This window comes from Ranitomeya imitator, chromosome 2, assembly GCF_032444005.1.
Source record: "Ranitomeya imitator isolate aRanImi1 chromosome 2, aRanImi1.pri, whole genome shotgun sequence".
NCBI classification, from domain to species: domain Eukaryota; kingdom Metazoa; phylum Chordata; class Amphibia; order Anura; family Dendrobatidae; genus Ranitomeya; species Ranitomeya imitator.
Genome location: NC_091283.1, coordinates 825,604,278 through 825,629,896, shown reverse-complemented (window position 1 = coordinate 825,629,896; position 25,619 = coordinate 825,604,278). Strand labels below are relative to the sequence as shown.

At 42.9% G+C, this 25,619-nt stretch overlaps 1 protein-coding gene across 4 annotated transcripts in view; it reads right to left on the bottom strand.

The window, feature by feature from the left end:
- Positions 1 to 25,619, bottom strand: part of CRTAC1 (cartilage acidic protein 1) — a 693,808-nt gene that overhangs the window by 140,399 nt on the left and 527,790 nt on the right. For all 4 annotated transcript variants that reach the window (XM_069754016.1, XM_069754014.1, XM_069754015.1 and 1 more), the window contains exon 7: positions 5,913 to 6,058. In XM_069754016.1, the coding sequence (XP_069610117.1) occupies positions 5,913 to 6,058 (146 nt within the window). The remainder of the gene's footprint in view (positions 1 to 5,912; positions 6,059 to 25,619) is intronic.

The window sequence follows — 25,619 nt, the reverse complement described above, 5'->3', positions numbered from 1 at the left end:
TCCCCTGCTTGTGGTGCTGAAGCCGGCTATCATCCCTTCTCCTCTGCTCGGCCGAAATCAGCGCAAGCAGGGGAGAAAGGATGAAAGAAAAACCGACGTGGGGTCTCCCCTATATTTTCCAACCAACCCGGCAAAACTCACAGGTGCAGGCTGCTATTCTCAGGCTGGTAAGGGGCCATGGCTATGTGCCTCTCCCAACCTTAAAAAAGCAGCCTGCAGCTGCCCAGAAAAAGCGGATCTATTAGATGCGCCAATTCTGGAGCTTTGCCATGTTCTTCCCACTGCCCTGTGGCATTGGCATATGGGGTAAATAAGGGGTTAATGTCACCTTGCTATTGTAAGGTGGCATTAAGCTTGCTTACTAATGGAGAGGTGTCAATAAGACACCTATCCATTACTAATCCCACAGTTGTGACAGAGTTAAAAAACACACACACATTAAGAATAAAGTATTTTAATGAAAGAAAGAAAAACACAAGTTTTATTATCTTTATTGTTTGCTCAATCCAACCGAAGCCCTCGTTCTCCTGTAAAAAATTCCAAAGTAAAAAAGCAACAATATCCCATACCTGTCCGCCGTACAGTCAAGTCCCACGCTGTAAATCATCCCAAGGGGGTTAACCCTGCTGTTCTGTTCGGTCTGGGGAGACCTATTTTGAACATTGGTATTTTTTGGGGTGTTCAAGATGCGGTTCTGAAACTTGTGGTTGATTGACTTAAATGAGGATGGGTCGGTCGGCCACGGGTTTCAGAGCCGCATCTTGAATATTTTAAAGAATATTGAAGTTCAAAGTCGGTCATTTTTGACCAACAGAACAGCAGGGTTAAATACATTTACAACCAGGAGTGCTGCCAATGCGACCACTCCCAGCGGTAAACGACTGGGGAGTGAATGAAATGCAGGGGGCAGAGCTTCGGTGACTAGTGGTGCTGTCACCAAAACTGCGCCCCCTGGTGGCATGAACTCATATGAACTCTGTAGCATGGGAAAATTTCTGATTGACACATCTCCATTACTAAGCCGGCTTAATGTCACCTTACAATAGCAAGGTGACATTAACCCCTTATTACCCCATATGCCAATGCCACAGAGCAGTGGGAAGAACCAGGCATAGTTCCAGAATTGGCGCATCTAATAGATGCGTCTTTTCTGGGCAGCTGCGGGCTGCTTTTTTAAGGCTGGGGGGGCCCATAGCCATGGCCCCTTACCAGCCTGAGTATAGCAGGCCGCACCTGTGAGTTTTGCCGGGTTGTTTGGAAAATATAGGGGGGACCCCACGTCAGTTTTTCTTTTATCCCTTCTCCCCTGCTCACTCTGGTCGCCGGCCGAGCAGGGGAGGAGGGATGACACCCGGCATCAGCACCACACACAGGTGAACAGCGCTTACAGTAGCGCTGTTTCTCCCACAGCCGTCCGTGCACACGGAGGAGAGTGCACACTGTTCTCCGTGTGCGGGACGTATTGCGGGACATGCTGCCGGTAAAAAATGGACATGTCTCCATGTTTTGCACACAGACACACGGTCCGTGAAAACCAGCTGACATGTGCATAGACCCATTCATTTGAATGGGTCTATGTGTGTCAGTGTCTCCGGTACGTGAGAAAACTGTCACTTCCCGTACCGGAGGCACTGACGTGTGAAACCGGATTAAAACATACATTTGTTGAATGGCAACTGGGCAAGAATACTTGTGCATTTTTCTTAGTAAATCTCGCACATTATTTCACTTTTACAGACATCTACTTATATTATTGCAAGTAAAATTGTGTAGATAAAATATATCCTTCAGGCAATTTTTTATATTTCTTTTTATATTTTTTAAGGATGCATTTCTTTTCAATCGATAGAAATTAAAACAATTGGTCATGAAAATACAAAGCAAAGTGCATCTATGAATAAGTTCCTAAAATCCATCAAGTAGAAAAAATATCAAAATAAATAAAATAAAAAAAAATTGCACCTCAATTTGCAACTGCAGTTAGGCTGTGAGGCATGTTTGTCTTGGAGGTTCTTTTAGGAGCCATGAATGCAATTTACATCAGATCTGATAGGAAGAATAAAGCTGTATGCAAAACAGACTCCACAATATAACATGAAGGCCACCATTGCAAGTCAGCGGGGTTCATAGAGGCCGATCATGTAGCCACAATGAAGCCACTGAAACTAGGCATGTAGTACATTGAAAAAAGGTCCATTTATTCCAACCTTTCTGATCCACTGGAAAGCAACCTCCCTATAGGGCAGATGTCATTTGCTCAATGTTATGTGGTAAGGCTAACTGTTTAAGGCTATCTTTGTGTGGTGGATCCTCCCAGCCCAAAGTTTGGGTGGGCACATAGGTCACAATTATCAGATACTGGAAGCCATAGGCAAACAGGAAACCGACAATCAGGCAGCAGAGGTACTGGAATCTGCAGGCACACAGGAAACTGGGAATCAGGTAGTAGAGGTACTGGAAGCCGCAAGCAGATAGGAGACCGGCAAACAGGTAGCAAAAGGTACTGAAAGCCACAGTAGACCAGAGGTACTGAAAGTCATAGGCAGAGAGAAGACTTGGAACAGGTAGAGAGGTGTTAGAAGCCGCAGGCCGACAGGAGATGGAGAACAGGTAGCAGAGGTACTGGAAGCCGCAGGAAGACAGGAGACCAGGAAGAGGGCGCAGTGGTACTGGTAACCATAGGCAGACAGGAAACCAGGAATCAAGTAGCAGAGGTACTGGAAGACGCAAGCAGACTGGAGACTGGAAATCAGGTAGCAAATGTACTGGAAGCCGCAGGCAGACAAAAGACCAGGAATGAGGTAGCAAAGGTGCTGGAAGCCACAAACAGACAGGAGACCAAGAATCAGGTAGCAGAAACTGGAAGCCACAGGCCGATAGGACTCAGGAACACCCAAAGTCTAAATGCCAAGACATACATAGACCTAGGTAAAATTATGGGAGCACACAGGAGCTAGTTGAAAAGTCCAACGTGGAGCACAAGAAAAATGCTGAAGTGGAATGAAGCGAGCAGAGTCCCGACCTGGGACAAACACAATTGTACAGTGTATGAAGCTGTAAAACCACATTGTGTAATCACTTTTCTTGAGTACTGAAGCCTAGTTCCCGTTTACTTCAATAGACGAGCTGCAGTACCCAATAATGGCTACTATACAGTGTACGGAGATTTGATGATCTGGTGACCCACACATTGTACTTCCGGCTGGGATGACACCTACAGAACGGAGGTGCTAGTTGGATCCTTATCAGATGGGTGGGTGGCAGTCAAAGGATAGGTCATCAATATCTTAGTCCTGGAAACCCCTTTTTGCTCGATATATGTTTTCCTTTTGCAAATATACTGATGCATGAAGGTAAGGGATCACATGGTGTCACCTTCCAACAACCCAAAGTAGTTTTCTTCCTGCGAATGAAGGAGCATTGTAGCTTCAGTGGAGAACTATTCCGCAAATTTGATATGTATTGGATAAAATATCGTCTAAGGAATGGTAAACTTTGTAAATGCATCAGCCCTTTTATATGAAAATGATTCTATTTCTTATGCAAACAGCTTTCGAGTTGCTGAATACGCGGCAGAGAAGTTTGATTTCCAAAGCTGCATTAAAAATCAGCAGGAAAAAGGGAGGGGTGACCGCCAGCCATAAATCTTGTAATATATCTCGGAGCATTAAATCCTCAGTGATCTCTGTTTACTAAAATATGCTGATAACTATAATTGGAATGTTTCAGTCCCGAAGAGAAAGCTTTGATTTCCAAGCGAATTTCAGAGACGCAATAGGGCGAAGTTAACTGGAACAAAGCAAATGATCACTCAAACACTTATAAATTATTATTATTTCCACTGACTGTGAAGCGGATTTCTGACGGCACGTTGTGATAACTGGAACATAATTATTTCTGGTTTTATACCCCACACACATTCTATAGCTGCAGAACATTAAATCAAAAACATGGACGCTTAAGCCGTAAATGTAAAACACCAAGAAGCTAAATAGAGAGATACAAATCCACAACTCAAAACTAGAAGCTCCAAGACCACGGAGAAGAGGACCACCGGCTCCGGTTACCTCTGTACAACCTGTTTGTTGGAGGTTTGAAATGTGCCAGGATGAAAATGTTATAAGGAAAAACCAGATCCGGGGTCAGATCATACGAAGAACATGTAGGGAAGAAGCTGGGGTTGCATCAGTCATGGTCCACCCTACGGTGATCCAGCCAATGTTCCTCAACCGGTTGTAAAATTATAGCTCGTGCACAGAATCGGTAATTAACGATTGCCGATTCGGTCCCTCGCAGATTAAATGGAAATCGGACTGTACTCAGATGTCATCCAAGTGCAATTTGCTGTTTCCACCGACTCAATGACTTGCATCAGAATATTGGCTAACACTCTGGCATGCTGCAATTATTTTCTAGGACGTCTCTGTCAGAGAAAAAAATTGGACATGCGGACGGTCCCATAGATTAACATTGGTCCGAGTGTGATCCGATGTTTTGTCGTGCTTGTACAATAAATACGCTCGTGTGCACCTAGCCTAAGCCTTGGATACAATTGTACCGCTCTATGGCGCAAAGACATTGATTGTGCTCCCTGCATCTTTCCGGAGAAGGCTGGCACAAAAAAAAGGCAATGGCTTGCTTATATGTAGTGAAATAGCAGGATTGGCAAAATGTTGGCCGGTGAGTATCCCCACTGTGGGTGACACAACAGCAGTTTGAGCACATGGAACAGAAGTTTAAATTCAATGGCCACAGCTACTTCAGACTGATATACAGGGTGGGCCATGTATATGGATACACCTAAATAAAATGGGAATGGGTGGTTACATCAACTTCCTGTTTGTGGCACATTAGTATATGGGAGGGGGAAAACTTTTCAAGATGGGTGGTGACCATAGCGGCCGTTTTGAAGTCGGCCATTTTGGATCCAACTTTTTTTTTTTCCAATGGGAAGAGGGTCATGTGACACATCAAACTTATTGAGAATTTCACAAGAAAAACAATGGTGTGCTTGGTTTTAACGTAACTTTATTCTTTCATGAGTTATTTACAAGTTTCTCTTTGTTTACAGCCATTGACATGTCGAAGAGGTTAACACGTGAGGAGAGGATAGAAATTGTGATGTCTGGTGCACGCAGTACCCGGGTGTCATTGCAGCATCTCAATTTTGCAGAATGGGCAAAACAAAAATTGGAACAGGACCCTCAGTTTGCACAGAACATTATGATGAGGCAAACTTTTTTGGGTGGGCCATTTATATGGATACACCTAAATAACATGGGAATGGTGACAGTTTTCTTGCATAGGGTGTCTCGCATTGAAATCTGCTGCAATGACCCGGGCACTGCGTTCACTAGACATCAACACAATTTCTATCCTCTCCTCACGTGGTAACCTCTGCGACATGTCAATGGCTGTAAACAAAGAGAAACTTGTAAATAACTCATGAAAGAATAAAGTTACGTTAAAACCAAGCACACCATTGTTTTCCTTGTGAAATTCTCAATAAAGCTTGAAGTGTCACGTGACCCTCTTCCCATTGGAAAAAACAAAGTTGGATCCAAAGTGGCCAACTTCAAAATGGCCGCCATGGTCACCACCCATCTTAAAAAGTTTTCCCCCTCCCATATACTAGTGTGACACAAACAGGAAGTTGACATCACCAACCATTCCCATTTTATTTAGGTGTATCCACATACATGGGCCGCCCTGTACAATCATTAACTGATCGGTGCCAATTTACTCTGCATGGGGCACTGATCAAAATATCATAAAATGGTGACAAAAAATTGCAAATTATTTCTAAATGGAGCCAGTATAGGAAAAATAAGCAAAATAACTCACGTTAAGATCAATCAAAATTGATATAAATAAGACATAATCTCAAAAGTCAATTTCAAGAACATACTCACCCTGAATCGAACTTTTCCATTTGTGTTCATCTGTAAAAAGAGGCGGTGAGGGCCATTCCAGTTTCCATATACAATGTCAACTTTTCCATCCCTATTGAAGTCGGCTAGAGCTACGCCACGACCATGCTGGTAGGCGTCATCTACACCTATAAAAGAAACAATGAAAATGCACAAAATTAAACCTGTATATGTTAACTAGTAAAACAAGTACAAATCATATGAGAAGAGTATATACGGTAGCTTCACAACTTTCACCAAGTTCTTAACTACATTCCTCTACTGCAGCTTTCTCTAAACACGGGCTTATTGTTCCTTCCATATCACTGCTAAAATGATAGTCACTGTAGACACTATTGTGCTCCCATTAAAAATTGCGGTGGACTAAACTTCTTAAAATGTATCTGTCCTTTCACACAAATCTATAGAAGAGCACGGTCTTGCTACCTTCAACTAATATGTCCAGGAACTGCCATAATTTTCCTACTTTTGTATCTTGCCATCTATTCTTTTTCAGTAGTTACTTCATCAGTTTCTTTGTGAATGCAGAATTCCATGCAAGTGTCTTTCCTTACAACCATTTTCTATGGATGCTCATGATTTCTAAATATAGTTATTAAGGTTGAAGGAAGACTATAAGTCCATCTAGTTCAACCCATAGCCTAACCTAACCTGCCCTAACATGTTGATCCAGAGGAAGGCAAAAAAAAACCATGTGGCAAAGTGTAAGCTCCACATTGGGGAAAAAAATTCCTTCCCGACTCCACATACGGCAATCAGACTAGTTCCCTGGATCAACGCCCTATCGAGGAATCTAGTGTATATACCCTGTAACATTATACTTTTCCAGAAATGTATCCAGTCCCCTCTTAAATTTAAGTAATGAATCACTCATTACAACATCATACGGCAGAGAGTTCCATAGTCTCACTGCTCTTACAGTAAAGAATCCGCGTCTGTTATTATGCTTAAACCTTTTTTCCTCCAAACGCAGAGGATGCCCCCTTGTCCCTGTTTCAGGTCTATGATTAAAAAGATCATCAGAAAGGTCTTTGTACTGTCCCCTAGTCATTATTTTATGCCTGTTGTTAAGTCCAAGGGAAAAGTGGTTCCATCTCCAGTAGTGACACCACAGTAAATAGGGACAGGTCTTTGTCTTTCTACAGTAGGTTGGATCTGAATTTTGCCCTTCTACAGTAGGTGGACACAGGTATCTATCCATAGTCAGTGAGGGTCGGTCTCTGTCTCTATATAGTAAGTGAAGGCGGGTCTTTATCTCTCTATTATAAGTAGTGGTAGGTATTTGTCTCTACTATAAGTGGGGGTGCATTTTGTCTCTATAGCAAGTGGGGGTAGGTCTTTGTTGCTCAACAGTAGTTGGCGCAGGTCCTTGTCTTTCTACAGTAAGTGCAATAGGTCTTTGTCTTTCTATAATAAGTTAGAGCAGGTCTACATCTCTCTATAGTAAGTGGGGGCAGGTCTCTGTGTCTCTATAGTAAGTGGGGGCAGGTCTCTGTGTCTCTATAGTAAGTGGGGGCAGGTCTCCGTCTCTCTATAGTAAGTGGGGGCAGGTCTCCGTCTCTCTATAGTAAGTGGGGGCAAGTCTCTGTGTCTCTATAGTAAGTGGGGGCAGGTCTCTGTCTCTCTATAGTAAGTGGGGGCAGGTCTCTGACTCTCTATAGTAAGTGGGGGCAGGTCTCCGTCTCTCTATAGTAAGTGGGGGCAGGTCTCCGTCTCTCTATAGTAAGTGGGGGCAGGTCTCTGTGTCTCTATAGTAAGTGGGGGCAGGTCTCCGTCTCTCTATAGTAAGTGGGGGCAGGTCTCTGTCTCTCTATAGTAAGTCGGGACAGGTCTCTGTGTCTCTATAGTAAGTCGGGACAGGTCTCTGTGTCTCTATAGTAAGTCGGGACAGGTCTCTGTGTCTCTATAGTAAGTCGGGACAGGTCTCTGTGTCTCTATAGTAAGTCGGGACAGGTCTCTGTGTCTCTATAGTAAGTGGGGGCAGGTCTCTGTGTCTCTATAGTAAGTGGGGGCAGGTCTCTGTGTCTCTATAGTAAGTGGGGGCAGGTCTCTGTGTCTCTATAGTAAGTGGGGGCAGGTCTCCGTGTCTCTATAGTAAGTGGGGGCAGGTCTCCGTCTCTCTATAGTAAGTGGGGGCAGGTCTCTGTGTCTCTATAGTAAGTGGGGGCAGGTCTCTGTCTCTCTATAGTAAGTGGGGGCAGGTCTCCGACTCTCTATAGTAAGTGGGGGCAGGTCTCCGTCTCTCTATAGTAAGTGGGGGCAGGTCTCCGTCTCTCTATAGTAAGTGGGGGCAGGTCTCTGTGTCTCTATAGTAAGTGGGGGCAGGTCTCTGTCTCTCTATAGTAAGTCGGGACAGGTCTCTGTGTCTCTATAGTAAGTCGGGACAGGTCTCTGTGTCTCTATAGTAAGTCGTGACAGGTCTCTGTGTCTCTATAGTAAGTCGGGACAGGTCTCTGTGTCTCTATAGTAAGTCGGGACAGGTCTCTGTGTCTCTATAGTAAGTGGGGGCAGGTCTCTGTCTCTCTATAGTAAGTCGGGACAGGTCTCTGTGTCTCTATAGTAAGTCGGGACAGGTCTCTGTGTCTCTATAGTAAGTCGGGACAGGTCTCTGTGTCTCTATATTAAGTCGGGACAGGTCTCTGTGTCTCTATAGTAAGTCGGGACAGGTCTCTGTGTCTCTATAGTAAGTCGGGACAGGTCTCTGTCTCTCTATAGTAAGTCGGGACAGGTCTCTGTGTCTCTATAGTAAGTCGGGACAGGTCTCTGTGTCTCTATAGTAAGTCGGGACAGGTCTCTGTGTCTCTATAGTAAGTGGGGGCAGGTCTCTGTGTCTCTAAAGTAAGTGGGGGCAGGTCTCTGTGTCTCTATAGTAAGTGGGGGCAGGTCTCTGTGTCTGTATAGTAAGTGGGGGCAGGTCTCTGTGTCTCTATAGTAAGTGGGGGCAGCTCTCTGTCTCTCTACAGTAAGTGGGGGCAGGTCTCTGTGTCTCTATAGTAAGTGGGGGCAGGTCTCTGTGTCTCTATAGTAAGTGGGGGCAGGTCTCTGTCTCTCTATAGTAAGTGGGGGCAGGTCTCTGTCTCTCTAGAGTAAGTGGGGGCAGGTCTCTGTCTCTCTAGAGTAAGTGGGGGCAGGTCTCTGTGTCTCTATAGTAAGTGGGGGCAGGTCTCTGTCTCTATAGTAAGTGGGGGCAGGTCTCTGTGTCTCTATAGTAAGTGGGGGCAGGTCTCTGTGTCTCTATAGTAAGTGGGGGCAGGTCTTTGTCTCACTATAGTAAGTGGGGGCAGGTCTCTGTGTCTCTATAGTAAGTGGGGGCAGCTCTCTGTGTCTCTATAGTAAGTGGGGGCAGGTCTCTGTCTTTCTATAGTAATTGGGTTAGGTCTTTGTCTTGCTACAGTAAGTGGAGGTGGGTCTATGTCTTTCTACAGTAAGTGGAGGCAGGCCTATGTCTTTCTATAGTTAGTGGGAGTAGGTCTTTGTCTCGCTACAGTAAATGGGGATGGGTCTATGTACTTCTACAGTAAGTGGGTGTGGGTCTCTGTCTTGCTATAGTAAGTAGGTGTGGGTCTTTGTCTCTCTATAGTAAGTAGGTATGGGTCTTTGTCTCTCTATAGTAAGTAGGTGTGGGTCTTTGTCTCTCTATAGTAAGTAGGTATGGGTCTTTGTCTCTCTATAGTAAGTAGGTGTGGGTCTTTGTCTCTCTATAGTAAGTAGGTGTAGGTCTTTGTCTCTCTATAGTAAGTAGGTGTGGGTCTCTGTGTTGCTATGGTAAGTAGGTGTGGGTCTTTGTCTCTCTATAGTAAGTAGGTGTGGGTCTTTGTCTCTCTATAGTAAGTAGGTGTGGGTCTTTGTCTCTCTATAGTAAGTAGGTGTGGGTCTTTGTCTCTCTATAGTAAGTAGGTGTGGGTCTTTGTCTCTCTATAGTAAGTAGGTATGGGTCTTTGTCTCTCTATAGTAAGTAGGTGTGGGTCTTTGTCTCTCTATAGTAAGTAGGTGTGGGTCTTTGTCTCTCTATAGTAAGTAGGTGTGGGTCTTTGTCTCTCTATAGTAAGTAGGTGTGGGTCTTTGTCTCTCTATAGTAAGTAGGTGTGGGTCTTTGTCTCTCTATAGTAAGTAGGTGTGGGTCTCTGTGTTGCTATGGTAAGTAGGTGTGGGTCTTTGTCTCTCTATAGTAAGTAGGTGTGGGTCTTTGTCTCTCTATAGTAAGTAGGTGTGGGTCTTTGTCTCTCTATAGTAAGTAGGTATGGGTCTTTGTCTCTCTATAGTAAGTAGGTATGGGTCTTTGTCTCTCTATAGTAAGTAGGTGTGGGTCTCTGTGTTGCAATGGTAAGTAGGTGTGGGTCTTTGTCTCTCTATAGTAAGTAGGTGTGGGTCTTTGTCTCTCTATAGTAAGTAGGTGTGGGTCTTTGTCTCTCTATAGTAAGTAGGTGTGGGTCTTTGTCTCTCTATAGTAAGTAGGTATGGGTCTTTGTCTCTCTATAGTAAGTAGGTGTGGGTCTTTGTCTCTCTATAGTAAGTAGGTGTGGGTCTTTGTCTCTCTATAGTAAGTAGGTGTGGGTCTTTGTCTCTCTATAGTAAGTAGGTGTGGGTCTTTGTCTCTCTATAGTAAGTAGGTGTGGGTCTTTGTCTCTCTATAGTAAGTAGGTGTGGGTCTTTGTCTCTCTATAGTAAGTAGGTGTGGGTCTTTGTCTCTCTATAGTAAGTAGGTGTGGGTCTTTGTCTCTCTATAGTAAGTAGGTATGGGTCTTTGTCTCTCTATAGTAAGTAGGTGTGGGTCTTTGTCTCTCTATAGTAAGTAGGTGTGGGTCTTTGTCTCTCTATAGTAAGTAGGTGTGGGTCTTTGTCTCTCTATAGTAAGTAGGTGTGGGTCTTTGTCTCTCTATAGTAAGTAGGTGTGGGTCTTTGTCTCTCTATAGTAAGTAGGTATGGGTCTTTGTCTCTCTATAGTAAGTAGGTGTGGGTCTTTGTCTTTCTACAGTAAGTGGAGGCACGATTTTGGTTCTCTGTTCCTACTTTCCTCTCCGTTAATCTGCATACAGGTATAATGAAGAGGTGGGTTTTCATTTAACAGCAGTCAACCCATTAAACTATGGTAGGAACACTGCATGCCAGGAAGTCAGACAGAGGAAGTTCCTTAATTATAGTGGTGGCAAAATGCTGACAGAGAAGCGGCCCACTAAAAAGAATGAAAAGCCAGATACAGAGTATCAGAAAGCATAAGGATGGGCTTTATCCTGTGCATACTAAACTTGTATTTGCACAGTTACTCTTGTTTTGCATAAAAGGTCAAGGCCGCTTTATATTCCCATCTTGTTGAATGATTATACAACATTGTCACTAGTAGGGGTCACTAGAGGGAGCACACTGCACTGCAGATGTATTTACAGTACATGTATTCCGGGAATGTTAATGGAGCTTTGTAAATCCATATGACTGGCTGGCATCATTTTATCATTGCTAATGGAAAGGAAAAAAAAATGGAATTGAAGAGACGAATGGCTACAATATAGGTATAATAAAAATTAATTATCAGAGAACTATATATGTATAAACATAAAACAAAAATAACAATACTAATAACACCCCATATCTCCTCAATAGACCATTTACTGCCCAGGGCCAACACAGATTATAAATGTAAGGCTGTGTGCACACGTTGCTGATTTTTCGCATTTTTTTTCGCGTTTTTTTCGCTATAAAACCGCAAAAAAACAGCATACATTATGCATCCCATCATTTAGAATGAATTCTGCAATTTTTGTGCGCACAATGCGTTTTTTGCGGATTTCCCACTATATAATGCATTGGGAAATGTCCGAAAAAATCCGAAAATTTTAGGTTTTTCTCAGGAAATTTCTGCAAGAAATCCTGAACGTGTGCACATATTCTTACACTCAGCTAGCACTGCTGTTTTATGGCATTATTTAATGTGATCTGTATAGTAGCATTGCTTAAATGTACAGTACAGATCAGTAATATTGCTTACGTGTTCAGTATGGCAGTATTATTTATGTGCACCATGGAGTAGCATTGTCTACGTGTGCAATATGGCAGTATTATTTATGTGTGCAATGAAGTAGCGTTGCTTATGTGTATAGTTTGGCAGTAATATTTATGTCTACCATAGAGTAGCATTGCTTATGTATGCAGTATGGCAGTATTATTTATGTGCACCATGAAGTAGCATTGCTTATGTGTGCAGTATGGCAGAATTAGTTATGTGTACTGTACAATGGAGTAGCATTGCTTATGTATGCAGTGTGGCCATTTTTATTTATGTGTACTGTGAAGCAACATTGCTTTTGTGTGCAGTGTGGCAATTTCATTCATATTTACCATAGAGTAGAATTGCTTATGTGTGCAGTATGGCAGTATTATTTGTGTGAACACTGGATTGGCATTGCTTATGTGTGTAGTATGGGCATATTATTTATGTCTACAATAGAGTAGAATTGCTTATGTTTGCAGCATGGCAGTATTATTTATGTTTACCATAGAGTAACATTGCTTATGCGTATAGTATAACAGCATTATTAATGTGTACCATGGAGTAGCATTGCTTATGTGTGTAGTATGGCAGTATTATTTATGTGTGCCATGGAGTAGCATTGCTTATGTGTGTAGCATGGCAGTATTATTTATGTGTGCCATGGAGTAGCTTTGCTTATGTGTGTAGTATGGCAGTATTGTTTATGTGTGCCATGGAGTAGAATTGCTTATGTGTGTAGTATGGCAGTATTGTTTATGTGTGCCATGGAGCAGCATTGCTTATGTGTGTAGTATGGCAGTATTATTTATGTGTACCATGGAGTAGCATTTCTTATGTGTGTAGTATGGCAGTATTATTTATGTCTACCATAGATTAGCATTGCGTATGTGTGCAGTATGGCAGTATTATTTATGTGTACCTTGAAGCAACATTGCTTTTGTGTGTAGCCTGGCAGTATTGTCTGCGTATACACTGAGCAAAGGCCCAGTTTAACAATTTCCAATGCACAAGGCAGTATTTTTAGATATAACAGAATTGCATCTGGTAAATCGTATAATCTAGAAAAAAGTGCTAAAAGGTTACTTTAATCAACACTTGAAACTCGAGGCCTCTGTACTTTTACAAGTTCTACTTTTAGTAGAGATGTACGGAACATGAAAAATTTGCTTGTTCATTAAAAGTTCTATTTCAGAACCACATTTCCTCCAATTAAAAATGGCAAACTTGATTATCTCTCATTTTTAATACCATTAATTCTATAAGTGCCTGTATAGAGTGTCCGGGGTTACATATTATCTAGCATTGTTCCTTTTTTCAGACGCAGTAGTTTCCTAAATAATATTAATTATCACCGCAGCATTATCCTCTTCATGTCCTTTACAGTTTATATCTAGATCTTAACTCCATGTAGTTTTAACACATATCGGTACTTGCTAACTCTCCCAAAACTTTCCGCAGGCTCCTAAAAAAGAGGAGACCTTTTGAACTCCAAGAAAAGTTGACTTATCTTTTGTGCGCCAACTGAAGTCTCCTGATATCTTTTGAACAGCAGCACTTCTGAATGGTTTCTTGTGCTTACCGCTGAGACGCTAAAAAAATGGAGACTCGGGGTCCAAACGTGCATTCAAGGGGTGAGAACAGGGTGTGAAGGGGGAAAGCACATGTAGGGGGTGCATAATTGTCAATAGTTTCGAATTCGTTTTTCAGATACAATCCCGGCTAATTAGGGGTCATGACTGGCTGACAAAAGTGGCGGGGTTAAGGTAAATGCAAAAGTCTGCATTCTTTGGTGGGTCAAGACCGTTCCTTGCAGTGTTAGGGATGGAATTTACAGTAAACGTCTCTATGCTATTAACCCTAAATGTGGACGTGAGGCGAGGAAAAGTATGACCCCGCCGGCGCCGCCGCAAGCTTTACTGACCGGTCTCCCGGATAACCATTACCAAAAGTATGTGTAACTATGGTTTAAAGGTCCAGTAATCGAAACTGATACAGTTCTTAAACTGCAAATCCAGCCAGTCAACAAAAAAGAAGAAAAAGAAATCATTCTCAAATCCTAGATTCCCTGAGTCTTGTTTCCATACTACTGGGGTCCCTCGCGGTCCCCACTTAGACAACCCAGGCGTGGAACAGATGCAGCCAATTATGAATATAACAAAAAAAAATATAATAAATAAATAAACAATAATGTTTGTAAAAAAAATAAAGTTATTAAAATGTACACTCATTTATTGGCAATCTACACAACCACCACGTCCTGAAGAATTTTACAGATTATTTCACGGGAAATGTGAACAGTAAAAATAGTTTCGACTTTTTTTTTTTAGATTAAGATTTTTTTAAAAATTAGCAAATTCTCCTATGTAACACAAAGCTTCATGCAACTATGTCAATAAAAATAAAATAAGTTTATGGCTGCTGAACTCTGGAGACTAAAAAAAAAAAAAGGAAAAAAATCTAGTGAGTCATTTAAAGGAATCTGTCAGCGGGTTTTTGTTGTGTAATCTGAGAGCAGCATGATATAGGGGCAGAGATTATAGGGATGTGTCACTCACTAGACTGTGTGTTGTTTTTTTCAATAAAATCAGTGTGATATCAGCAGGAGATTATTACTACAGGACTTGGTGTTTCCTGCCCTCTGGTCCAACCACATGACCACCACTGATTGGCTGCTTTGTGTGTACATTGTATATTAAGAGAAAGCAGCCAATCAGTGGTGTGGGCGGGGTTCTAAACAGAAAGCAGCCAATCAGGGGCGTGGGCGGGGTTATAAACAGAAAACAGCTAATCAGGGGCGTGGGCGGGGTTATAATCAGCTCAGCATTCGAGCTGTGCTAGATCTGCAGCAGAGAAAAAGATGATTCTATCACAGCTGCTGCACCCAGCAAACTAAGTGATACATCGCTGGAATTAGGGTCTCTGTCCCTATATCATTCCGTAGTCAGATTACATGGTCTTTGCAATGAATTGAATTAACACTATCAAATATCCTTGTTTCCTGTCACAGTTATTGATCTGTACAACCACTGTATTGCTACATAGGCTGAGTGAGCTATCCTGCCGTATCCAAAGTTTTGAGATTGTGTTAGGCTACGTTCACATTTGTGTTGTGTGGTGCTGCATTGGCGACGCAACGCACAACGCAAATGTAAACGCATGCACAACGCAGCGTTTTGTGACGCATGCGTTCACTTTTTCATGGCTTTTGGCGCAGAAAAAACTGAATCATGCAGCGTCCTCTGCGCCCTGACGCATGCGCTGCAGTGACACATGCGTCACAAAACGCAAGTGCAACGCATGTCCATGCGCCCCCCATGTTAAATATAGGGGCGCATGACGCATGCGTCGCAGTGGTTGCGCCCGACACAACGCAAATGTGAACGTAGCCTTAGAAAGTAAAGACAGCAGCGACCGGCCAGGAACCATCAGAACCAGGAGCTGCAGGGGATACGTGATGGTGATATTTTTTTAGGGCAATTCTGTTTAAACCAGTATGAGCTATTTAGATTTTTTTTTCCCTCTTTAAGGAATGACTGTTCATAGGGTCGGATACCGATAGCAGAACCCCCCTGCACAAGAACTGCGGACTCTTTGCAATCCAACAGTTTAGTAGGCAGACACCTCGGAATAAATTAAACAGATTAAACACAGTGACCGTCTGGCCTCCAGTTTGGCTGAAATTCCAGAGAAATCAAATTGTGAAAAATTTGGATTCTATTGAATCAGAATTTTCCTTAAAATTCAAAAATGAATTTAATCAGTTACGAATCGATCCGCAATAAACCGTCGCCGACCGTTGAGGAACGAAGCAGACGGTTTCATTTTACTTCTACGTTATTTTTACAACAAGCTGATTAAAACATCGGGAGACTCAATTTGACGAATAAAAGCGAAGAAAGGATTTACGATCTTAAACATTGGCAAGTGAGCGTGACGGGAAGGAGCAAAACATTCCACCCACGAGGGTCGGAAGTGACTTAGATACTGCGGCAATCACAATGTGTTCGATCGCTGATAGGTTTCCTGTAATTTCAACTCAAAACCCAAAAAAAAATAAAATATAGAAAAAGGAAAATCGTCAGTTGGAAAACGACACAGCTGGACCTAGCGGAAAAAAAAAAATCCAAAGAAAAATGAATATTATCAGCTCCCATTATGACAAGCTTTCTCTCACCTTGAAGGGAAGTCACCTCCCGTTATCCAGAATAATGGGGGCACGAGTTCTCCCGCATCTGTTTGTTTGATAAATGCCCCTATGACAAGTCTTGTTAAACCCTTGCCATCATTCTGACTTTCAATTACGCGGACAGCGCGTCCACCTCACTCTCTTACCCATACATTCTCCTCGCATATATATCTTGCTTTCTTCTATCCGTGCCTCACTCGGATTATTACCTTATCAAAAACCACTGTTTTTCTCTCCGCTTTACTACGAAAACAAACCATTGTGCCGCCGAGTAATACATTTTTCTACAAAAGAAAAATGAGATTTTAATGAAAAGTCGAATTACATTTTTTCATGAAATATGACCCGTATCATCTTAATCAGTCACTTTCTCCATCAGTTCCCTCTCTGGCCTTGCTGGTTACGGATCCGCGCGGCCTTGAGTCGAGGGCTGATTATTTATTTATTTTTCAATAAAAGCCGCATCCATGAAAATCATTTTAGAAGCGGCCTTTGTTGTAGCCAGGTCCCCCCCACCCCCCAAAAAAAAAAAAATTGGGTGTTTGTGTGGTGTTACTGTAATCCAAGGCTGATGTCAAGCTGATTCATGGTGCCGTGTGGAGAGCGACATGTTGGGAATGTAATTGATTGGAAGTTGACAAACTAGATGGAAGAAAAAAAATATAAATTAACTTCACGTCATTTTTTATTTTTTATGGCCAATCTATAATTTCAGAACTCGGCCACTTATCTACCACGGCCTGGAAAATGATTAAGGTCAGAGGCTACAGAGTAAGTGACTGGACTCAGAGATAAGGAACCTCCTCATAGGGAAGACGAGTATAACATAATTATCTTTTTAGAAAGGTCAAATTGGTGGAAATTGGAAGTTTTCAACAAGGGGACAAGGCTCTTGTTCAAAGCCAAAATGAATGCTTCCTTATCTAGATTTTGTAGGTACTTAAATGGGTAAACTGTATTTGCCAACTTGCCCAATAGGCTCCCAGAAAAAGGCTTGGAAAATCTCATGGGCACTGGTGAAGCCTCCAGAAACCCCCAGGAATACAGAACATCTGGAAGGATTCATGTGTATGGTCCTAGGATGTTCTGTTTCCAGAGGTAGACCCTGCATCTAATCACAAAGTGATGAAGGTGAACAACATGGAGTAGAGGGTGCATGGTCCTTGGATTCTCTGCCATCAGATGTAGACCCTGCATCTAATCACAAAGTGATGAAGGTGAACAACATGGAGTAGAGGGTGATGGTCCTTGGATTCTCTGCCATCAGATGTAGCCCCAGCGTCTAATCACAAAGTGATGAAGGCGAACGACATGGAGTAGAGGGTGCATGGTCCTAGGATTCTCTGCCATCAGATGTAGACCCTGCATCTATTCACAAAGTGATGAAGGTGAACCACATGGAGTAGAGGGTGCATGGTCCTAGGATTCTCTGCCATCAGATGTAGCCCCAGCATCTATTCACAAAGTGATGAAGGCGAACGACATGGAGTAGAGGGTGCATGGTCCTAGGATTCTCTGCCATCAGATGTAGACCCTGCATCTATTCACAAAGTGATGAAGGTGAACCACATGGAGTAAAGGGTGCATGGTCCTAGGATTCTCTGCCATCAGATGTAGACCCTGCATCTATTCACAAAGTGATGAAGGTGAACGTCATGGAGTAGAGGGTGCATGGTCCTAGGATTCTCTGCCATCAGATGAAGCCCCAGCATCTAATCACAAAGTGATGAAGGCGAACGACATGGAGTAGAGGGTGCATGGTCCTAGGATTCTCTGCCATCAGATGTAGACCCTGCATCTATTCACAAAGTGATGAAGGTGAACCACATGGAGTAGAGGGTGCATGGTCCTAGGATTCTCTGCCATCAGATGTAGCCCCAGCATCTATTCACAAAGTGATGAAGGTGAACGTCATGGAGTAGAGGGTGCATGGTCCTAGGATTCTCTGCCATCAGATGTAGCCCCAGCACCTAATCACAAAGTGATGAAGGTGAACAACATGGAGTAGAGGGTGCATGGTCCTAGGATTCTCTGCCATCAGATGTAGCCCCAGCATCTAATCACAAAGTGATGAAGGTGAACAACATGGAGTAGAGGGTGCATGGTCCTAGGATTCTCTGCCATCAGATGTAGCCCCAGCATCTAATCACAAAGTGATGAAGGTGAACAACATGGAGTAGAGGGTGCATGGTCCTAGGATTCTCTGCCATCAGATGAAGCCCCAGCATCTATTCACAAAGTGATGAAGGTGAACGACATGGAGTAGAGGGTGCATGGTCCTAGGATTCTCTGCCATCAGATGTAGACCCTGCATCTAATCACAAAGTGATGAAGGTGAACAACATGGAGTAGAGGGTGATGGTCCTTGGATTCTCTGCCATCAGATGTAGCCCCAGCGTCTAATCACAAAGTGATGAAGGCGAACAACATGGAGTAGAGGGTGATGGTCCTTGGATTCTCTGCCATCAGATGTAGCCCCAGCGTCTAATCACAAAGTGATGAAGGTGAACGACATGGAGTAGAGGGTGCATGGTCCTAGGATTCTCTGCCATCAGATGTAGCCCCAGCATCTATTCACAAAGTGATGAAGGCGAACAACATGGAGTAGAGGGTGATGGTCCTTGGATTCTCTGCCATCAGATGTAGCCCCAGCGTCTAATCACAAAGTGATGAAGGCGAACAACATGGAGTAGAGGGTGATGGTCCTTGGATTCTCTGCCATCAGATGTAGCCCCAGCGTCTAATCACAAAGTGATGAAGGTGGACGACATGGAGTAGAGGGTGCATGATCCTAGGATTCTCTGCCATCAGATGAAGCCCCAGCACCTAATAACAAAGTGAAGAAGGTGAACGACATGGAGTAGAGGGTGCATGGTCCTAGGATTCTCTGCCATCAGATGTAGCCCCAGCATCTAATCACAAAGTGATGAAGGTGAACGACATGGAGTAGAGGGTGCATGATCCTAGGATTCTCTGCCATCAGATGAAGCCCCAGCATCTATTCACAAAGTGATGAAGGTGAACGACATGGAGTAGAGGGTGCATGATCCTAGGATTCTCTGCCATCAGATGAAGCCCCAGCATCTATTCACAAAGTGATGAAGGTGAACGACATGGAGTAGAGGGTGCATGGTCCTAGGATTCTCTGCCATCAGATGTAGCCCCAGCACCTAATCACAAAGTGATGAAGGTGAACGACATGGAGTAGAGGGTGCATGGTCCTAGGATTCTCTGCCATCATTTGTAGACCCTGCATCTAATCACAAAGTGATGAAGGTGAACAACATGGAGTAGAGGGTGTATGGTCCTAGGATTCTCTGCCATCAGATGAAGCCCCAGCATCTAATCACAAAGTGATGAAGGTGATTGACATGGAGTAGAGGGTGCATGGTCCTAGGATTTTCTGCCATCAGATGTAGCCCCAGCATCTATTCACAAAGTGATGAAGGTGAACGACATGGAGTAGAGGGTGCATGGTCCTAGGATTTTCTGCCATCAGATGTAGCCCCAGCATCTAATCACAAAGTGATGAAGGTGAACGACATGGAGTAGAGGGTGCATGGTCCTAGGATTCTCTGCCATCAGATGAAGCCCCAGCATCTAATCACAAAGTGATGAAGGTGAACGACATGGAGTAGAGGGTGCATGGTCCTAGGATTCTCTGCCATCAGATGAAGCCCCAGCATCTAATCACAAAGTGATGAAGGTGAACGACATGGAGTAGAGGGTGCATGGTCCTAGGATTCTCTGCCATCAGATGAAGCCCCAGCATCTAATCACAAAGTGATGAAGGTGAACGACATGGAGTAGAGGGTGCATGGTCCTAGGATTCTCTGCCATCAGATGAAGCCCCAGCATCTAATCACAAAGTGATGAAGGTGAACGACATGGAGTAGAGGGTGCAGGGTTCTGGGATGCTCAGTCTCCAGAGGTGAGAGACATGGCGCACGGCCCTATAAAAAAAGTTTGGTCATAGGAAAAGGAACTGTATCCCATCTTCTCATGCTAGGTATCCAAACACTTTATGGTTGTTTAGGGCCCGATTCTGAAAATGAAGGGGCTTCAGCAGTGATTTAGAGCTACCACCCTTTTAGTATTTTTCACACTAATTGTCCATGGAACTGTTGTTATTTCCATTCATAAGATATTAGGAGTAGTGATGAGCGAATATACTCGTTGCTCGGGTTTTCCAGAGCACGCTTGTGTGGTCTCCGAGTATTTGTGACTGCTCGGAGATTTTCCTTGCCGCAGTTGCATGATTTGCAGCAAATAGACAGCTTGATTACATGTGGGGATTCCCTAGCAACCAGGCAACCCCCACATGTACTCAGGCTGGCTAGCAGCTGTAAATCATTCAGCTGTGTCAACAAAAATTAAATCTCCGAGCACTAACAAATACTCGGAGACCACACGAGCGTGCTTGGGAAAACCCGAGCAACGAGTATACTCGCTCATCCCTAAGTAGGAGGGTTCTCAGCACTGCAGCCCTTATAGTTGATTGATCAGAGAAGGTCCAATAAGTCAGCCCCCAACCAACCATAAAGAACCCGCTAGACCTGACCAGTTTTGGTATAGTTCCAGATAGGTTGGGAAGAATAATTGAGCCACATGGAAATCGCATTATTATGGCAGCTGCTGGACAATTCACTGCTAGTCCTGTATACTGCATAAGTGCCATAGAGGCAGCCGATCAGAAAAGAGGGACAGCGTCTGTATCTTATAATCTATGTGAATCCACACAGGGATCCTCAAGCACACAAAACTGGAACAGGGTCGCCAAAAAGATTTTTTTTTTTTACGGACAACATATCCAAAAATATATATTGTTTAAGAATAGATTATAAAAACCATAATAAATCAGCAATATTATAAATTATGTTCCTCCATAGCCTCAAATAAGGATTTCAACACATCAACTCCCGCTCCTCTAGTTTAAAAAAAAAAATATATATATATATATATATACATGTATATATATACAGTATATATACAGTACAGACCAAAAGTTTGGACACACCATCTCATTTAAAGATTTTTCTGTATTTTCATGACTATGAAAATTGTGCGTTCGCACTGAAGGCATCAAAACTATGAATTAACACATGTGGAATTATATACTTAACAAAAAAGTGTGAAACAACCGAAATTATGTCTTATATTCTTGGTTCTTCAAAGTAGCCAACTTTTGCTTTGATGACTGCTTTGCACACTCTTGGCATTCTCTTGATGAGCTTCAAGAAGTAGTCACCGGGAATGGTTTTCAATTCACAGGTGTGACCTGTCAGGTTTAATAAGTGGGATTTCTTGCCTTATAAATGGGGTTGGGACCATCAGCTGTGTTGTGCAGAAGCCTGGTGGATACACAGCTGATAGTCCTACTGAATAGACTGTTAGAATTTGAATTATGGCAAGAAAAAAGGAACTATAAAGAAAATGAGTGCCCATCATTACTTTAAGAAATGAAGGTCAGTCAGTCCGAAAAATTGGGAAAACTTTGAAAGTGTCCCCAAGTGCAGTGGCAAAAACCATCAAGCACTACAAAGAAACTGGCTCACATGAGGACCGCCCCAGGAAAGGAAGAACAAGAGTCACCTCTGCTTCTGAGGATAAGTTTATCTGATTCACCAGCCTCAGAAATCGCAGGTTAACAGCAGCTCAGATTAGAGACCAGGTCAATGCCACACAGAGTTCTAGCAGCAGACACATCTCTACAACAACTGTTAAGAGGAGACTTTGTGCAGCAGGCCTTCATGGTAAAAGAGCTGCTAGGAAACCACTGCTAAGGACAGGCAACAAGCAGAAGAGACTTGTTTGGGCTAAAGAACACAAGGAATGGACATTAGACCAGTGGAAATCTGTGCTTTCGTCTGATGAGTCCAAATTTGAGATCTTTGGTTCCAACCACCGTGTCTTTGTGCGACGCAGAATAGGTGAACGGATGGACTCTACATGCCTGGTTCCCACCGTGAAGCATGGAGGAGGAGGTGTGATGGTGTGGGGGGGCTTTGCTGGTGACACTGTTGGGGATTTATTCAAAACTGAAGGCATACTGAACCAGCATGGCTACCACAGCATCTTGCAGCGGCATGCTATTCCATCCAGTTTGCGTTTAGTTGGACCATCATTTATTTTTCAACAGGACAATCACCTCCAGGCTGTGTAAGGGCTATTGGTCCAAAAAGGAGAGTGATGGGGTACTACTTCAGATGACCTGGCCTCCACAGTCACCAGACCTGAACCCAATCGAGATGGTTTGGGGTGAGCTGGACCGCAGAGTGAAGGCAAAAGGGCCAACAAGTGCTAAGCATCTCTGGGAACTCCTTCAAGATTGTTGGAAGACCAGTTCCGGTGACTACCTCTTGAAGGTGTGTCCAAACTTTTGGTCTGTACTGTATATATATATATATATAAATATATATAATTTTTTTTATTTTTTTTGAGACAGTAGTCCCTTTTTCAACCCATCTGCTCTTTTGCCTCTGTACAGTATGGTATGATATTGGTATCAACTAGCACCTAATAGGGTCCACATAGCAGAGTTTATGTTATGGGATCCTTTATATACACCCTTCAGAGCAGAGGAGTGATCAAGGGCTGGTTTTTATGTTTAGTGGAGAGAACGAGGCTGCCTTTCCAAAATATGGGTCTTCTAATGGCAATTTCAGGAGCCTACATTATCCCTAGAACCCAAACCACCTTCACAGTGTAAGTCTTTAACCTGCTTAAATGTTTTATTTGTACCATTATATGTCCTTTTGCCATTAGGGTGATTATAATTTGTAATTTATCTGTCTTACTTTGATCATCTATCTGTAAGTAAATGGATATGTAGGCTTATTATACCATATACACTATTGAGGGATAGTTGATTGCTCCTTCATTGTGGCTCCCTTACTGTAGGGTAAGCCACTTTTATTATCTGAATACTTATACCAGGGGTGAGTTGCCTTCAGGGACCATAGAGGTCTGGGGTCTCTGTTCGTCTCTGTATCCCTTTTTATGGCGGCACACATTTATACATTTTAGCATTAATATTAAAAGCTAAGTTTCAATTCTCACGTTTTTGCTGTTATCTGATCTATTAGTGAGATTTGCACACTGCTGTCGGGCAGCCATTCCCACCCTTTTGCTATATTACCACTTTACAAGGTTGCCCTCAACCATCGCTTATAGTACTCATGTCATATGGGATTGAGAGGTACTTTTGTGACAACGGCAAACTTTGCACCGCTTTAAAGAAAAGCCACAGTTGCTACCAAGGCAGTTTCTAAGAACTCTATACCTTTCCTACCCCATTACAGCCAACAGTCCCCAATAAATCTTCTACATTTTGAAGGTGATTGATTAAATTCTCTATATGCAAAATAGAGTCCCTCAGGGGCGTATCAATAATAAATGCAGGGTAATGGTGGACACTGACAGAAAAAAGCCCCTCTGCAGGAACAAGTCCAATTTTTCTGTCTATGAGACAATTTGCTTACAACTTTGGATGTGGATTTGGTCCCGCTATCTCATGAGCCACTGTGCGAGATTGCACCAGTGATATGTATGCCCCCTTATCACTTGGGGTTGCAATCGCCCCTGGGCCCTGGAGGATCCATAGGGTCCCTCTAGCCCACATGAAAATACCATTACTCTTAAAATCCTACCATAGTTGAGGGCACCACTGAAGAATTTGCAATGGAGCTCGGGAGCTTCAAGTTACGCCACTGGTGACCCAATACGAGTATAACTAAGACCTGAGATCTCCATGAAGCCCTTGTGTATCTCAGCTCATTTATTAATAAATCAATGTTTATCGCCTAATTTGTGTATCACAGGACGAGCTGAGTTAGCAAATAGCCCAACAGCCTGCGAGAAATGAATATTCTCTGACCTTGGCAATTATGATCAATCATATCCTAATATGCTAAAATCTTACATATAAATCTGTGTCCTGATTTTGCCGCGTCTTCATTCGCCTTCCCTTTGACATATCGTTTCTCCTAATACGCCTAAATTATTAACCATCATATCCCGTTCTGCCGCCGCCGCCGCCGTCTTGTCCGTCCTCCTCCCATCTTTACATCCATTTGCGAAACAAATGTGAGAAGTCCCCTCTTCAAGGACTACTTTTAGATATATTTTTTTTTTAATCTTTTTGCAATAAATATATTTCAAAAGAAATGATCTTTTGCCTTCTCGGCTCTTCCATGAAAATCACAATTAATTTACTTTCTTTATATTCGATTTGATGGCTCTGTTTGTGCCATAAAAGATGATTAGTCATTTTGAATTCCATATTGCTATTGTAATTTGCTTTTATAGCTAGCCGGCTCTGAACTCTCCACCTTCCTTAATAGCTTTGAGAACCACAAGCCTCTTCTCCCACGGATTTACAGGTGGTAAAAAAAAAGGAAAGGAGAAGATCAACCTCAGCCAGCGTCCTCGCTAATAGATTGGTTTCAGAAATAACCGTTTGTATAATTGGAGCGTACATTTGCTTAATTGTAAGCGCCGCAACATATAACGAAACATGACATTTATGCTGGTTTATCACTCAAACTCATTTGTTGTATAATGCGGCTTCGAATGGGAAATTTGACTCAAATTGCATCTTTATCAGGATGGAGATAAGTCTGCAATGCAAATAAAAGCTGCGAGAAACCCAATATACAATGTCTTATTATGGCATTGTGAGAAAATGGTGTTCCCTTCAGGACAACCCGTTCCCAATTAGAGAATATGGACATCATAGAGGACGGACTTCCCAGTCAAGCTCATTCTATAATGTACATATGCTCTAATACAGCTTCATTAGTGGAAGTTCTTCCACTAATACCCAATTTTTTTACGTCCCCTCAAACAGACTTAGGCCATTTAAAAATTATATTTGGGTCCATATGCCATACATTTACACTTATGGTGATATGGGAAGTTCCAGAACTCCAATTGGATTGCACTCTGACCAATGTTAATCTATGAGTCCCTGCTCATCTGCAGTTTTTTTCTCAGCTTAGATCGGGATGAGAAAAAAATCGCAGCATGGTGTGATAGTCCTCGGACGAGACTCGCCAGTGCAAGTCAATGGATGTGATGAAAAAAATTACACGGCACTTGGACCATGCGAGTGCCTTCCTATTTTTACACACCCACGTCCTTTGAAAAGCTGCCCCCATACTAACACCATAGTGATAGTGTATAAAAAAAACCGCACACCCAGAATAAAGTCCTTTAATTGAAATAATGACACAGACTCCTGTGACCAAACCAGCTATACTCACCTCAATGCCCAATCCAGTGAAGCCAATGTCTCATGTAACAGAATTAAAATAATGAACAATATATTCCTCACCTGTCTGCCGACAAGATAATAATCTATTTCTCCTGCGACGCGTCTAGCTCTGTTATATCTAGATGGCAGGTTGCATTGGTGCATGATGCGACTATACAGCCTGCCATCCAGCAGTGACACTGAGCTGTGTGTTCTTGCTCAGCTCAGTGCCTCGCAATGAACTCCTTTCACCTCACTGATGTC